This window comes from Nelumbo nucifera, chromosome 6 (genome assembly GCF_055504915.1).
Source record: "Nelumbo nucifera cultivar China Antique chromosome 6, China Antique-T2T, whole genome shotgun sequence".
NCBI lineage: Eukaryota > Viridiplantae > Streptophyta > Magnoliopsida > Proteales > Nelumbonaceae > Nelumbo > Nelumbo nucifera.
The window spans coordinates 41,550,080-41,567,563 of NC_142654.1; the positions used below are offsets into that span (position 1 = coordinate 41,550,080).

General features: G+C 38.1%; 2 protein-coding genes and 1 non-coding gene across 3 annotated transcripts; 1 reads left to right on the forward strand and 2 right to left on the reverse strand.

The window, feature by feature from the left end:
- Nucleotides 1-7,055: 7,055 nt before the first annotated feature.
- Nucleotides 7,056-8,012, reverse strand: LOC104610674 (uncharacterized). The gene has a single exon (XM_010277407.1). It carries the CDS (start codon nt 8,010-8,012, stop codon nt 7,056-7,058), a length of 957 nt encoding a protein of 318 aa, XP_010275709.1.
- A 253-nt stretch (nt 8,013-8,265) lies between these two features.
- LOC148790798 (small nucleolar RNA R71) lies at nt 8,266-8,372 on the forward strand. Its single transcript, XR_016078067.1, has one exon. It is a non-coding gene; the product is annotated as a small nucleolar RNA R71 (small nucleolar RNA).
- An 8,546-nt stretch (nt 8,373-16,918) lies between these two features.
- LOC148790799 (uncharacterized) lies at nt 16,919-17,392 on the reverse strand. The gene has a single exon (XM_088890366.1). The coding sequence runs from the start codon at nt 17,390-17,392 to the stop codon at nt 16,919-16,921; it is 474 nt and encodes a 157-aa protein (XP_088746492.1).
- Nucleotides 17,393-17,484: the final 92 nt, after the last annotated feature.

Below are 17,484 nucleotides of genomic sequence, written 5' to 3' on the forward strand. Positions count from 1 at the left end.
ATATATTATTTTTATAATTTTTAATTTTTATTAACTTTTTGGAAAATGAAGTCTTAAATTATTTATTTCAGTTTTTATAGTTATATTTTTTAATTTTTATTAAAGACCAAAACAATCCAAAAGCAGTTAATATATGGTTTTATCAAACTAAGCACAGATACACTTCTATATCCACACGTCTCAAACTGTATCCATTGATACAGTGCAATACAGCCCGATACGGAGGTGTATCATGTCGATACGCACGACTTGTGAGATACATAACTAGTCATGGTGTATCTTGTATCCATAACCAAGGATACAAATATGATATGCCCCGTGTCGGGAGTATCTTGTCGATACTTTAATCCTTGGTCAAAGGAAGCAAAGGAGGAAATGGATGAGGTTCTTTTAAGAAAGGTGACTTGCAGAAGAGGGTGGATGACAAAGACAAACTTTGGTGCACTCATTGTCAGTGATCTAGGAACACTTAGGATACATGTTGGGAACTTCATGGGAACTGATGCGCTTAAAACTACACTAGCAAGTGCACTAGTCGCTCAAGTAATATACTGATGAGTAATTTAAGTATCATTCCCACGAGGATTAATCCAACAACTACTAGTACTTAATCTACCTTATGTTATCTGATAATCCAAAAATTAATTAATTAATTCCTAATTAGCTAACTATCTTGATTGCTCTCGAATTGAATCACCCTAACTAAATAGAGAAAGTACTTAAGAAAACTAAATTGATCTAAAATTTGATTCCGTAACTATCTTATTAAAATATCCAATTGATGTGAATTTCAGTTATGGGTTGGCAATTTCCCTATTGTCATGAACAATCTCTTTCGAGCACATGCCAATCTATCTATCATGTTATGGGTTGGCAATTCCTAATTAGCTAACTATCTTGATTGCTCTCGAATTGAATCACCCTAACTAAATAGAGAAAGTACTTAAGAAAACTAAATTGATCTAAAATTTGATTCCGTAACTATCTTATTAAAATATCCAATTGATGTGAATTTCAGTTATGGGTTGGCAATTTCCCTATTGTCATGAACAATCTCTTTCGAGCACATGCCAATCTATCTATCATGTAATAACCCATATTTCTCTATCAAGGGTTTAATTAATGTAGATGCATTAATGACAAGAAAATCGAATGACATAAGCTCTTGCTGAATGAATGCCAAACGAATCATGTAAATTATCTCTAAGGTACATTCAATTCGTTTCTTTGATCAATTAGTCTGATTACCTAAACCATTTTTCAAGCAATCTAAGTAATCTCATGAAATAAGAGCAAATTGGTCAAAATTACTCTTAATATTAAAAACCCTAATCAAGGAATCCCAATAACCGAATAACCATCAATCGAATTAAATTAAAAGAGTAATTACATAACTGAAATAAAATCAATCATAATCTTCATTGAAGAAAGAATGAAAACTACCCAAAAGAAAACCCTAGCTGAACATGAATTTCCGAAATCCTTGAATTAAAGAAGAAGACAACCTAAAATTCCTTGCGTTGAAGTCCCGATCTTCTCTCCAATTCTCCTTCGAAAGCCTAGTAGTCCTTCTCCCAGCGCTTCTCCTTTGGTTCTTGTCAAAAGAAATCGAGAGCCCCCTTCTCTTCCTTCCATTCACTTTTATTCTCTTTCTTGTAGCTTTAGAGTCCTACTCTTACTCGAACTCTGCTAATTTAGTCGCCCAATGGAGCCTCCCAGATAGCATATGGGTGTGTCTTTTTTTTTCTACTCATGCCGAAGTGTTTCCTTGATAAGATATGGCCATGTCTTCATGCTCTATCACCCCAAAACTGTTCCAAACTCTTGTTTACCTAAAATTAAGCTCATTTAGGGTAATAACCATTAAAATGTATCCATAAAAACCATATATGAGGCAATAAAAAGTGTGTAGAATACACACACATCAAATACCCCCATACTTAAGCTTTTGCTTGTCCTCAATCAAAGATAATAATCATAAACAGATCATTCCCTCAATTTAATCCTATCCATTACATGAATTCTAGGATGAGAATGCATTAAGTAAGTGGAAATCATACATAAATATTCTAATTCATTCCCATGACAAGCCACTCTCACCACATACACAAGAACGAAGGAAGAGAAGAGCATGAGATTTTTCATGCTCCAACACTCAATTCCATTCAGTATATAATAGCTCCTTGACTTTCATGAATAACCATCACATCGAGCTTGATCTTAACTCCTATCAATGCACTAATTTGAATATCTAACTATATTTTTGTCCCCTTGAACTTCATCCATCATCGCGATTTTTTTTTTTTAATGTGAGTGCATTTTATGCTCCATCTCACAAGGGTCACAGGCCAGAGACAGATAGAACATTACTCATATTCCAAGTTGCTAGTTTTACTATTCAACTTGAAACAACGGAGTTGGGGCTGAACTCATATCATGAACCGCTAGTTTTACTATTCAACTCATGACATCGGAGTAGTTCGGACTTTGTCCAGGGGCAATTTTTCTTCCTTATTTTCAGCTACTAAACATTATTTATGCATTGACAACGCATGATGTTCACCAACTGCCCGAGTGTCCATTAAAACTTCAATCAAGTACAACTATACACATGAATAGAATTAATGTTGGCCTTGATGAAAGTCATATTCAACTTCCTAATCCTCATGTATTATGATAAAATTGAATAAGTCACAAAAACAAATCATAACATTTATGAGTATTTTTCCTTCAAACTTCATCAAATTCTCTCTCATGAATACACTTCATAGACAACAATTAATTCCGAGGAACTTACCAGTTTATTTGGTCTATCAATGCTTCCAAACATGCATGCAAGTGCATAATTATATCCTCCCCACACTTATTATAAACATTGTCCTCAATGTTCATGTTAATAATGCACAAAGACAGTATATGGGCAATGTAGAAAGAAGGAACTCAAGAATCTGGAGGAAGGGAATGGAGGGATCTTCCCTGAACAGCTTTTGGAGATCTGAAGTGGGCTCTTTCGTCATGTACCATCTAGCTGCTAAGAACCAAAAAGAAACTAGGAGCAAAGAGTTAAAAACAAAATAGTACAGAAGAAAAATAACAGCAAAACAAATGAGACAGTTTAGACCAATAGGAGGGTGAAGATAAAGCACATAAATCCCCACAACACTCGGAATGTCTACTCCTGCGGTGGGTTATGTTTGGCTTGGGCTGGGAAGGGAATCAAGCGATTTGTGTCGCCCAATTTTAGAGAGAAGAAGAAGCTTAGATGGTTTTGAGGTTTAACTGGATTCTCCCCTCTCTTCGAATTTAGATTGCCATATTTTCCATGGACACGGCTGTGTCTTGAGGCCAGTCTTTCCCTCTGTTGGTTTTGTTTTGTTTTAACTGAATAGAATAAATTTTGACCTAGTATTAAAGTTTAGAAATCTCTACCTAAAAATGAGCATCCTTGTAAAAAAAAAAACAAAAGGGAGTAATCAATGAAAGTAGAAAACAGAAATCATAAAAAAAAAATTTAATAATACTGAAGAAGATAGAAAGAGACTAAAAATAGAAACTACTTATCGACATTGGGTTGCCTCCCAATAAGCTCTTGTTTTCTGTCTGAAGCTCGACATCCCGATGTGATCAATGATCATCTAGGTATACAGTTGATGGGGTAGGCAATGCTCCATCCACTATATATGGTTTGAGGCGTTGACCGTTGACTTTAAACGTGCCTTGTTCTGGGTGTGTTACCTCTACAGCTCCATCAGGAAAGATTTGTGATATGGTGAAAGGTCCGGACCACCTCGATTTCAGCTTACCTAGGAACAAACGAAGGCGTGAATTATATAAAAGTACTTGCTGACCTACTTGAAAGTCACGCCTCAATAGATTCTTGTCATGCCATCATTTGGTTCGTTCCTTATATATCTTGGCATTCTCATAAGCTACAAGTCTGAATTCATCCATCTCATTGAGTTACATCCGTCGCGTTTCACCTACGGCCTACAAATCAAAATTCAATAGCTTCATGGACCAATACGCTTTATGCTCAAGTTCAACGGGTAGATGGCATGGTTTGCCAAAAACCAACTTATATGGGGACATGCCAATAGGTGTTTTGTATGCAGTTCTATATGCCCATAATGCATCATCTAACTTAACAGACCAGTATTTTCTTGAGGAGTCTACCATTTTCTCCAAAATTCTTTTTAATTCCCTATTAGTTAATTCGCATTGGCCACTGGTTTGAGGGTGATATGGGGTTGCTAATTTATGCGTGACACCATATTTTTGCATCAAATGCTCAAATTGGGAGTTACAAAAATGAGTCCCCCTATCACTAATTATAGTGTGTGGTGTGCCGAATCGAGTGAATAGCTTTTTAAGGAATTTGACTACTCTCCTAGAATCATTTGTGGGCAAGGCCATAGCTTCCACCCATTTGGACACATAGTCAACAAAAACTAGGATGTATTTATTTCCAAAAGAATTTGGGAAAGGTCCCATGAAGTCAATACCCCATACATCAAAGATTTCACATATCAGTATGTTAGTAAGAGGCATTTCATTATGTCGGGAGATGTTACCTGTTCTTTGGCATTGGTCACATGCGGACACATACCTATGGGCATCCTTGAATAAAGTGGGCCAATAGAAACCTGATTGTAGCACTTTGGCTGTTGTGCGGTTGGCTCCAAAATGGCCTCCTGCTTCTCGGTCATGGCAATATTTGAGCACAGACTCCATCTCCTCGTCGGGAACACATCTCCGAATGATCTGATCTGCACAAATCTTATACAAAAAGGGTCCTCCCACAAATAGTGTTTCACATCAGAGAAGAATTTCTTCTTTTGTTGATATGAGAGGTTATGAGGAAGGACTTTTTCAATGAGAAAGTTGGCAAAATAAGCATACCAAGGAGATGTATCTACCAGAATTGAATAGAGCTGCTCATTAGGAAATTCATCTTGGAGAGCGCTCATGGTCTTCCCTCCCAAATCTGAATCCTCTAACCGGAAGAGATGGTTTGCGACAAGGTTCTCGGTGCCATTTTTATCATGGATTTTGACATCGAACTCTTGAAGCAACAAGATCCACCTGATCAGCCTTGGCTTTGCATCTTTTTTTGCAAGTAAATGTCTAAGCGCTGAGTGATCTGTATACACAATAACTTTGGACAAGATTAGATAAGAGCGAAATTTATCAAAAGCAAAAATTACCGCTAGAAGCTTCTTTTCCGTCATGGTGTAATTCTGTTGAGCTTCATTCAAGGTCCTACTAGCATAGTAAATGGGCTGAAAATTTCTGTTCACTCTTTGTCATAAAACATCTCCAACTACTAAATCACTCGCATCGTACATCAACTCAAAGGGGAGTGTCCAATCCGGTGCTACTATGATCGGTGCATGAATCAACTTGTCTTTCAAGATATTGTATGCTTCTAAGCATTCTTTTGTAAAATCGAAAGGTACATCTTTCTATAATAGATTGGACAAAGGCTTAGCTATCTTGGAGAAATCCTTAATGAATCTTCTATAGAATCCTACGTGCCCCAAGAAGCTTCTCACAGACCGAATAGATGTTGGTGGTGGTAATTTCTCAATTGTCTCCACCTTAGCTCTATCAGCCTCGATCCCTTTTTGTGAGACTTTGTGTCCAAGTACAATACCTTCTTGCACCATGAAATAACATTTTTCCCAATTTAGCACTAGATGAGTTTCCTTGCAACGCTTGAGTAATTTTTTCAAGTTATGTAGGCATGCATCGAAGGAAGAACCAAAAACTAAAAAATCATCCATGAAAATCTCCATACACTTCTCCACCATGTCGAAAAATATAGCCATCATACACCTCTAAAATGTTGTTGGAGCATTACATAGTCCAAACGGCATCCTCCTGTAAGCAAAGGTGCCATAAGGACAAGTGAAGGTGGTCTTCTCCTGATCTTCGGGTGAAATCAGAATTTGATTGTAGCCCGAGTACCCATCTAGAAAACAGTAGAACTCATGACTAGCTAGTCTTTCTAACATCTGATCGATGAAAGGTAGAAGAAAGTGATCCTTGCATGTGGCATCATTCAGTTTTCTATAATCGATGCACACTCGCCATTCGGTAACCATCCTAGTCGGTATGAGCTCATTCTTCTCATTAGGCACTACTATCATGCTTCCTTTCTTTGGTACTACTTGGACAGAGCTTACCCATGAGCTATCTAAGATTGGGTAGATAATGTCTGCATCTAGTAGTTTGATGACCTCTGCCTTCACCACATCTTTCATGTTTGGATTCAGACGTCTTTGGGGCTGAACCGTGGGCTTGCATCCATCCTCCATCAGAATCTTATGAGTGTATATGGATGGATTGATGCCCTTGATGTTTGTTATCTTCCAAGCTAGAGCTGTCTTGTGTTCTCATAGCACCCGTAACAGTTTTTCCTTCTGCAAGGGAGTCAAGGCTGATGAGATAATCACTGGTAGAGATGAAGGTGCTTCTAAAAAGGCATGCTCTAGATGTGGTGGGAGTTGTTTCAGCTCAAGGGTGGGTGCCTCTTCAACTGAAGACTTGCTTTTTGGCATTGAAGGTCTATCCAAGCTCTCCAGCTTGATGAACCTCTTTCTCTGAAACTGAGGATTCACATCTAAGTATGCTAGCAGGCTCCGGATTTCTTCATCATCTTCAATTGTTGCTTCCCTTTCTTGTATGCATAACTCAAGGGGATCGACTGATCTGTTAACCTGAAAACATCCACCAACAACATAGTCAATAACATCTATCATATAACATGAATCATCACTAGATGGTGCATGTCTCATAGCATCAGACATCTTAAAAATTACTTCATCATCTTGAATTCTAAGGATTAATTTTTCTTGTTGGACATCTATCATTGCCTTTCCTGTAGCTAGGAAGGGTCACCCTAGAATAAGTGGGACCTCAACATCCTCTTCCATATCTAATACTATGAAATCCATGGGAAAAATAAATTTATCAACCTTAACAAGAACATCTTCTATAATTCCCCTAGGATGCTTGATAGACCTATCAGCTAATTGCAATGCAACTCTAGTAGGTCAGGATTCACCCAGCCCTAATTTCTTAAAAACAAAATAGGGAATCAAATTTATGCTAGCTCCTAAATCACACAATGCCTTATTGATCCTTAGACTGCCTATAGTGCAAGGAATAGTAAAACCCCTTGGATCTTTTAGTTTCTGAGGTAGCTTGTTGAGAAGGATTAATGAGCATTCTTCATTCAATGCAACTGTAGCCACTTCTCCCAACTTCCTTTTGTTCGCCAAGATTTCCTTAAGAAACTTTGCATAATGTGGCATTTGGGCTAAAGCATCTACAAAAAGAATGTTAATATGTAAACTATTGAAAATTTCAAGAAACTTACCAAAGTCCTTTTCCATTTTGTGTCGCTTAAGCCTATTGGGAAATGGTACTTGTGGCTTTTGACTTTTCTCCTCCCTTGAATCCGACTGCTCTTCCTCCTTTTCGGTTTCTAGAGTTGCACCTTTCTTACCTCCTTCTTGTGTTTTCTTTTCCACCTCCTTCAGCTCCTTACAATTTCTCAAGGTAATAGCTTGCACTTGCTCCCTTGGATTCGCCTCTGTATTGCTAGGCAACACACCTTGGACTCTAACGGATATCATTTGTGCCAATTGCCCCAATTGAGTCTCTAAATTCTTAATTGATGCCTCTTGATTCTGAAATCTTGTTTCCGCACTCGATATGAATTTAGTCATTAGCTCCTCTAAATTGGATTTCTTTTCAGGTTGAGCGAAATTTTGTGGAGGAGGTTTCACCACATTTTGATTTGACCATGAAAGATTAGGGTGATTCCACCATCCAGGATTAAAGGCATGAGGGTAGGAGTTACTTTGCTGTCTTTGAAGATTCCCTACGAAATCCACTTGCTCAGGGGACTGCATGAATTGATTTCCAACTTGGCATTCAGTACTGACATGACCTCCCCCACACCATTCACAGGCTACTGCTTGAACTTGCATGGCTGTAAGTTGCATGTCATCGATCTTCTTGCTAAGAGCTCCAATTTGTGTAGAGTTGTATAAGTGTCTACGTTGTGAATGCCGGCTTGCTTCTTAACTTGGGCCCTCTCGGAATGCCACTAATAGTTTTTTGCAACCATCTCTTCAATAAGTGCGTGAGCAACTTCAGGTGTCTTGTTGTTAATAGATCCTCCAGCTACAACATCCATGATAGTCTTATTTACCTTAGTCAATCCATTGTAGAATGTCTGAACCTGGAGCCAAACAGAAGTCCATGATGAGGGACCTTCCTCAATAGTTCCTTGTAGTGCTCCCATGACTCATATAATGATTCCCCATCCTACTGAGTGAAAGTTGTGATGTTATTCCGCATCTTTGTAGTCTTGGATGGAGGAAAATACTTGGATAGGAAGCGGCTGGCCATTTCATCCCAAGTTGAGATCGATCCAGCTGGTAGAGAGTTGAGCCAAGTCTTAGCCTTGTCCTTCAAAGAAAAAGGAAACAATCTGAGTCTCACAACATCATCACTAACTCTGTTGTGTTTGAATGTGTCACATATCTTCAAGAAGTTAGTGATGTGAGTGTTGGGATCCTCATTAGCCAATCCACAGAACTTAACTATATTCTGAATCATCTGAATGATTGTCAGCTTGATTTCAAAGTTGTTGGCAGCTATAGTCGGTCCCGCTATGCTTGAGGCTGCACCAGTGAGGGTTGGCTTGGCATAGTCCACCATAGTCCTTTGCTCGGCCATCTTCGTTCTTTCAGCTTTCCCTTGCTTCAAGGCTCTAAGACGACGGTGAAGAGTTCGGTTAATCTCCGGATCGTAGATGATGCTCTCCTTCCCACTACTGCGTGTTATATACTGAACAAGTCAAAGTCGTAAAGATACTATAACACACAACATAGATATATTATACGAAATCAGATTAACAACAGTAGATGATTCCTAATATTGTTATGATAATCCCCGGCAACAGCGCCAAAAACTTGATGCGCTTAAAACTACAGTAGCAAGTGCACTAGTCGCTAAAGTAATATACTGATGAGTAATTTAAGTATCATTCCCACGAGGATTAGTCCAACAACTACTAGTACTTAATTTACCTTATGTTATCTGATAATTCGAAAATTAATTAATTAATTCCTAATTAGCTAACTATCCTAATTGCTCTCGAATTGAATCACCCTAACTAAATAGAGAAAGCACTCATGAAAACTCAATTGATCTCAAATTCAATTCCATAACTATCTTATTAAAATATCCAACTGATGTGAATTTCAGTTATGGGTTGGCGATTTCCCTATTGTCATGAACAGTCTCTTTCGAGCACATGCCAATCTATCATGTAATAACCCCTATATGTCTATCAAGGGTTTAATTAATGTAGATACATTAATGACAAGAAAATCAAATGACATAAGCTCTTGATGAATGAATGCCAAATGAATCATGTAAATTATCTCTAGGGTACATTCAATTCATTTCCTTGATCAATTAGTCCGATTACCTAAACCCTTTCTCAAGCAATCTAAGTAATCTCATGAAATAAGAGCAAATTGGCCGAAATTACTCTTAATATTAAAAACCCTAATCAAGGAATCCCAATAACTGAATAACCATCAATCAAATTAAATTAAAAGAGTAATTACATAACTGAAATAAAATCAATCATAATCTTCATTGAAGAAAGAATAAAAACTACACAAAAGAAAACCCTAGCTAAACATGGATTTCCGAAATCCTTGAATTAAAGAAGAAGACAACCTAAAATTCCTTGCGTTGAAGTCTCAATCTTCTCTCCAATTCTCCTTCAAAAGCCTAGTAGTCCTTCTCCTAGCGCTTCTCCTTTGGTTCTTGTCAAAAGAAATCGAGATCCCCCTTTTCTTCCTTCCCTTCGCTTTTATACTCTTTCTTGTAGCTTTAGAGTCCTACTCTTACTCGAACTCTTCTAATTTAGTTGCCCAGTGGAGCCTCCCAGATAGCATACGGCTGTGTCTTTTTTTTTCTACTCAGGCCGAAGTGCTTCCTTGATTCTGGCCTTGTCTTCATGCTCTATCACCCCAAAATTGTTCCAAACTCTTGTTTACCTAAAATTAAGCTCATTTAGGATAAGAACCATTAAAATTTATCCATAAAAGCCATATATGAGGCAATAAAAAGTGTGTAGAATACACACACATCAGGAACCCTAAGCAAGCTCAGGATTTAAGAAAAAAGTCAACATCTAATCAAACTAAGAAGCTAATTCAGCAAAACTAGAAGCAATTTAGCTTAGCAAATGTGGCCTCTCAAGAAACTTGTACAACAACATCTCAGGAATGTCCCTCTGGTTCTAATCCCAAGGAAGAGATAATCAATTCTTTCCGTAACCATTTGGAGCTTTATGGTAGGTCACTTCACTAGGTGGATTCTGACCCTACTCTATTTACTTCTTCACATCTACTTCAAGTAACTCTGCCACAACCTTTCATGTATCATCTCATACTTTTGAATCTCCTTGGATAATTGACTATATATGCAGCTTCAAATCACATGATTGGTAAGTCAAATCTGTTTTAGGCACATAATCTCCCTTTTAGGAGATAAGGTGAGACTTGCTCATGGGTCATTCTTCGCCATAGCCGGTTAAGGAACCGTTTCTCTTCCTTTTGGCCTTACCCTCTCAAATGTATTGCATGTTCTGAAATTGCTTATTAATTTACTTTTTATTAGTAGCATTTTTCATTCCTTAAATTGTTCAGTAACTATTTTCCCTCCTCTTGTTTGTTTCAAGATTTGACCTCCAAGACGATGATTGGTAAAGGAAGTATGGTATATGGCCTCTATGTGTTAGAGAATAAAGCCGGTCTTGTGGCTACAAAGTCTTTAAGTTTCTCTAGTGAGAAACAAGCCTACCTATGGCATAATCATCTTGGTCATCTTTCTTTTGAGTCATTAAAATTTATGTTTCTAGAAATATTTAAGTCTTTATCAGTCAATGAATCAAAGTGTCAAACGTATTAGTTGAGCAAACATTGTAGAAGCTCATTTCCATTAAGAAATAAAAAATTTGAATTTCCTTTTCATATTGTTTATTCTAATGTTTGGGCCCTGTTACTCTATTTTTCAAAACCGGCTATAAGTATTTCATTACATTGATTGATGACTACTCTAGATATACTTGGATGTATCCCATGCAATCCAAAGATGATGTACCTAAGATTATAAAATATTTTCAATGTATGGTGTTTACTCAGTTCCAAAATGATATTCATGTCTTCTAGTCAAACAACACAAAAGAATACTTTCACAATGATGTCATGAAGTTCTTTGCTTAGTGTAGACCTCTTCACCAAAGTTCTTGTGCTAGAACACCTCAACAAATTGGTGTGATTGAGAGAAAAAAAATGTCACATTCTTGAGGTTGCTCGTGGATTATTATTACATATGCATGTTCCCAAATGTTTTTGGATGGATGCTCTATCTACTGCATATCTTATCAATTGTACTCCCTCTTGGTTGTTAGAGTATAAGGCCCTACATAAACTTTTGTTCCCTAAGGCCTCCTTGCTTTCTAGTCCAATGCGTATCTTCAGATGTCATTGCTTTGTTCATGACATGAATCCTACTCGTGGTAAGCTCGACCTTTGTGCTATCTTGTGTGTATTTTTGTTTACCCTTTGTCATAAAAGGGCTACCAATGCTTTGATCTTACTTCTCGCAAGTATTGTCTCCATGGATGTCTCCCTTTTTTAGAATGAACATTTCTTCCCTATTTCTCCTTAGGGAGAGATTGGAGTTAAGGAGAAATACATTCGGATTCAACTTCTTTTTCTTCCTGATCCTCCTCCATTTTGTGTCTTTTTGTCGTCACCACAAGGGTCAGTAGAGTTCGAGAACCATAGAGCCTGAAATTATGCTACTAACATCATTAGACTATCCAAAGGTAGAACCTCCTCAACTAGGTATCCTTGTTCCTATTGATATGTTGGATTCTCTTGCTATTGATGATTTAGATATTTCTATTGCTAAGAGAAAGGGCGTTATATCTTGGATTACTAATCATGTTTTACCTTCATTATGTGTGTTTCTTACCTCCATTGACAACATTTCTATCCCTAAGAATGTGGTAGAAATTTTGTCAAACCTGAATGCATAGATGCAATGAAGGAAGAAATTAATGCCTTGCACAAAAATGACACTTGTGAATTGATTAAACTTCCCAAAGGAAAAGAACCAATGGGATGAAAGTGGATGCTCACTGTGAAGCATAGGGTTGATGGCTCAGTGGAAAGGTACAAAACCAAATTGGTGGCAAAGGGGTTTGCCCGGGTGTATGGAGTGGACTATGTAGAGACCTTTTCCTCATTAGACAAGATGAACTCTATTAGGATTCTTCTTTCTCTTGCAGCTAATTATAATTGGCATTTTCACCAACTAGACATTAAAAATGCCTTCTTGAACCATAAACCCTATTGGGCGAATTAGGCTTTTCAGTTGATAGTCCCATGTCCATTTATTGTAATAACAAAGCTGCTATCAACATTGTAGCCAACCCAATTCTTTATGAAAGGACAAAATACATTAAAGTGGCAAGCATTCTATTAGAGAGAAACTTGTGAGTTGAGAAGTGTGCACTCCTTATATTAGCTTGGAAGAACTACTTGCAGATAATCTTCACTAAAGGCCTTCATCGTGTGCGACACAATGATTTTTGTGACAAGTTGGGCATGATTAACATCTATGTTCCAACTTGAGGAGGAGTGTTAGAAACTTAGAATAATTATTGTTTAATGTAGTATGTGCCACAAGGGCACAAATGTCTTTTCCCTTTAATTTTTTCATCGCCCTATGTAATTAATGAAATTTGGCGCCGCCAGACATGTTGCTCTCTAATCTCTCTCTTATCTTCTCCCTTTCTCTCTTCCCTTTCTCTTCTCTTCTTTTTCCACACTTTCTACCCTATTTTAAGTAAATAATACATCCAAAGCTAGATACTTCAATGAATCCTAGATGGAGAGCCAAGGCTCTTGCTAAGACCACTAAATTACAAGGGCTAGGCCACTATTCCATGTATCTTGGATTGCTCTCTCTCCTAGCTAGCTCAAGTGTAATGTTGATACAAACTACTCTAGTAACTCTAGTGTTGCCTCTAAATCACAAGGCTTCTACTACAATGTTTCCTCTATAAACTTTAATGATACATTAAATAGAGGCAATATCAGAGCTACCGGAGTAGCTTGCATCAACATTACACTTGAGCTAACTAGGAGAGGGAGCAATCCAAGAAGAGATGAAAGGCCCCATCTACTTAATACCCTAGGGGGAGAGATATTTTCACCAAAAACATACTTCAGCTCAGGAAAAAGGACATTACACTAAGACACTACTTGCATAAGGGAAACTTGCCTTTCATGGAAGATGAGGGCACTATGAGCTTTCTAGTAGGGATGGCAACAGGGTGAGTTCAGGGAGGGTCTTGTAAATTCAAGACCCTACCCGCCTTCTTAAACCTCCCAAGTTGTACCTGTCCTAAAACCCATAACGGGTTGGATTTTGAGAATCCAAACCCTCAATCCCCACATATGAAAATGCAAAACTCTCTCCAACTCTACCCTCCCTACATTCAAGGGTAGGGCAGGTTGTGTTTAGAACCCACATCTAATTTCCTATTATTTCTTGTTATATAAGCAACAAATAAGTAAAATAACATAAACAAACAACAAAATTTCCAATTATCTGATCAAGGCATGTAAGAAACACATAAACTATCGATTTTCCTTTACATAAAATTCAAAACCCATCCCGAGCTAAAATCCATCATTCAAGCAAGAAAAAAAACCCACCATGCCGAGGTAGGTAGGGGTGGGTACCTACCGGATAGGGTAGAAATTGCCAACTTTACTTTCCAAATTTCTCAACAAGTAATAAAAACCAATTGAAGCCACTCTGAATTCAAATTTTCAGAAACATGGTTTGATTGTAAACAATCCATAAGCCACTCCACCAAAGAACTACAAGTAAAATCACAGTTCTCAAAGCCAAGCTTGCACGAAACCATATTTGAACAAAACATGCATCATTGTCTTCACCATTATCACACCTCAGACAATTCGGGTTAGAGACCACTCCCCACTTTTCCAATAGATGATTCATAGCTAAGGCATTCAAAATGGCATGCCAAATAAAGTACTTAATTTTAGGTGGGATTGGAATTGACCATACCTTCTTTCTAGATGCTATTAGATAGATGAGGCCAATTGCTAGAGCATGAAGAGGTTTCAAGCCGAACATTAGTTTGTATCACAGACTTGAATAATACCCACTTTTAACAGTGAAAATACCATTCTTAGAAAACTTCCATATTAAGGTATCATTAGAATTATAAAACTTGAGAGGAATTTTGGTGATGACATTCACTTTAGATGGAGAGAACAACCTCCGAAGTAAGTAAATGTTCCATCAGCAAGAGTTGCTACTAAAGAGGTAACGAACATGAGTTATCTCACAAGAAGTTGGCCGGATGAAACTTATTCTACCATCTAGAATCCCAGGGACCCAAACATCATTCCAAACCTTAATTTTCTTGCCATTTCTCTCACACTAAGTTAGACCCTTTTCAAAAGCTCCAAGCCATAAACAAGGCTTTGCCAAGCTCTAAGACAAATTCCTACCTAAGAAAGCTAGGAGGAGGTTAGTACGACGAAAGTAGAGTTAGGAAAATAGAAGAACTGAAAAACAAGAAAATAATTTAAGTAAAGAGTATTGTCGATGGTGTATTTGATACCATCAAACGTATGGTATTTATAGATGGGATGTTTACATTAGAGTGGAGTTCTACAAGAATTGAGAGATTGTACAGATAAGAGGATAATCACAAGATGGATGAGTCACAATAGTGTTAAGGATAATGAGAACCAAGAGTCCTCTGGAAATCTGATGAGGGAGAGGAGACATCACCGGATGAAGAAGAGTCGCCAAGTGATGGTGGAGTTGCTACTTGCAGGTTCGGTGGACCTGTAACTGGTCCAATGGAGGTACCTAAAGAATAACTGGTACGATCAGTATTGGATCGGTTAATTGGGGAGAGTTGCATACCAGGAAACCGAGATTCGTCAAAGATGACATGCCAACTAATGTATTCACGTCCACTAGCAGGATGCCAACACCTATAACCCTTATGAGCTGCACTATATCCTAGAAAAATACACTGTTGTGACTAAAATTCAAACTTGTGGTGATTATAGGGTCATAGAAGAAAATAACAGGCACAACCAAAAATTTTGAGAAATGTGTAATCCGGGGTTCTTTGAAACAGTACCTCATATGGGAATGACTACGAAGTGTTAGAGTGGGAAGACAATTGATCAGGTACACTACCATATGTGCGGCATCAATCCAGAAGGAAAACATGACAGAGGTAGAAGCCAGTAGAAAAAATGCAGACTCAACAATGTGTCAATGCTTCCTTTCAACTGTACCATTCTGTTCATGAGTGTGTGGGCACGCCAGCCAGTGATGAATCCCTTCAGATTTGAGATACCAGGAGAGAGAGCGAATTTCCCCTCCCTAGTCAGATTAAAAGATTTTTATTTTTGTGGACAACAAACATTCCACATGCCGTTTGAAGCTTAGAAAAGCATCCATGACTTCAGATTTCTTTTTGAGTGGGTATAGCCAAGTAAATTTCAAAAAACCATCCACAAAGATAACATAATATCTAAAACCTTTATTAGGAATAGTTGGGGCTGGTCCCCATACATCAGAATAAACAACTTCTAATAGATGAGTTGTAGTAAATTGTAAAAATAGAAGATGTTGTCTATGACTCTTACCCATTTGACACAACTCACACACAGTACTACTAGTACGACTCTGACAAGGTAAACCAAATTTAGAGATAACCTGACTCACTACTTTGAATGCAGCATGACCTAGTCGTTGATGCCATCTTGAAATGGTAGTAAGTTCTTCGACGAAGGTAGTTGCTTTATTGTTGACTTGAGTCCCTCTAGGAAATTGATAGAGTTCATCTCTACTGGTTCCTCTGATGAGATCCCCATATAATCTTTCACAAGAAAGAAATTACGATGGAACTCAAGATAAATATTATTATCTTTGGTAAACTTGCTCACAGAAAGAAGATTCTTGGTGATGTGTGGAACATGATAAATAGAGTTGAGAGCAAATGTATGATTATTAGTGTCAATGATGAAGATCTGGAATGTAAAATTTGCAAACCTGATCCATTACCAACTGTAACCTGATCCGAACCCATGTACTCGGACCGATTTTGCAAATTGTCTACATCTAGAGTGAGATGATGAGTGGCACCTGAATCTGGATACCACGTGGGATCAACTTCATTCCCAACACTTGTGTGATATGCAACAGTATCTGGGGGAGTCTGTTGTTCTCCTTTATACGATAAGTCATAGCACCTTCTTTATACGATAAGAGCACCATGGCCTGGTTTGTTGCATACCTGGAAAATGATTTGGGAAAAATTACCTTTCCCATGACCACTACCATTATTTCTACTACCATTATACTGATTAGGAGAACCACCATGGTTGCGGCCACCACCGCGATCTCTTCCATTACCAGGAGCAGAACCACCTCCACGGTTTGTATTTTTGGAGTTCCAATTATTTTTATTTTTTCCATGTGCGGTAAAATTTGATGAAGGAGGGTTATCAGTGGCGGGCTGGTTGTGTTGTTCCAACCATGCCTCATGATTTAAGAGAAGTCCCAATACATCATTAATAGTAAGAAAATCAAAATCAATCCTATTGGTGATCATAGTGACTATGGACTCATACTCAGTCCCAAGTCCAGAAAGAATGCACAATATAAAGTTTCCTTTGCCTACTGGTTCAGAAATAGCTGCTAGGCTGTCGGCAATTACCTTGGCTCGCTTGACATACTCAATTATTGATTATGACCCTTTCTTGATGCTTTGCAGCTGTCGTTTCAGGTGGAGTGCTCTCGACCTAGAGATGGCGAAGTAGGTTGCAGATAAGGCCTTCCAGACTTCGGTTGATGTGGTTAAGCCAATCACTTCAGTCACCACACTCTCAATAAGAGAAGAGATGATCCACCTGAGCACAAGTTGATCTAGCTGCACCCAATTATCATATTCTGGGTTCATCACTCTTTGTCCATCAAGGCCATCGATGTGGGTTGGAGGAGCTTGCATGGTTCCTTCTACGAGACCCAACAATTTGTGAGTTCTGAGGACTGGAATCATCTGCGCCCGCCAAGGTAAGTAGTTGTCGTGACTCAGCTTGATGGGAAGAGAACGAGAGATGTTGGGGACGTTGATCACTGATGTTCCCAACACAGAACTCAGGAACTGATTGGAGCTTCCTGTGTTTGAGCTTGCTGCCGAGTGCACACCGTGGTGAGCCATAGCTCTGATACCAAGTTGGAAAAATAGAAGAACTAAAAAACAAGAAAATAATTGAAGTACAGAATACTATCGATGGTGTATTTGATACCATT

Excerpts from the sequence above, each read along its gene's own strand:
- LOC104610674 (XM_010277407.1), bottom strand. The coding sequence starts at position 8,012 with ATGCAACTTACAGCCATGCAAGTTCAAGCAGTAGCCTGTGAATGGTGT.
- LOC148790799 (XM_088890366.1), bottom strand. The coding sequence starts at position 17,392 with ATGGCTCACCACGGTGTGCACTCGGCAGCAAGCTCAAACACAGGAAGC.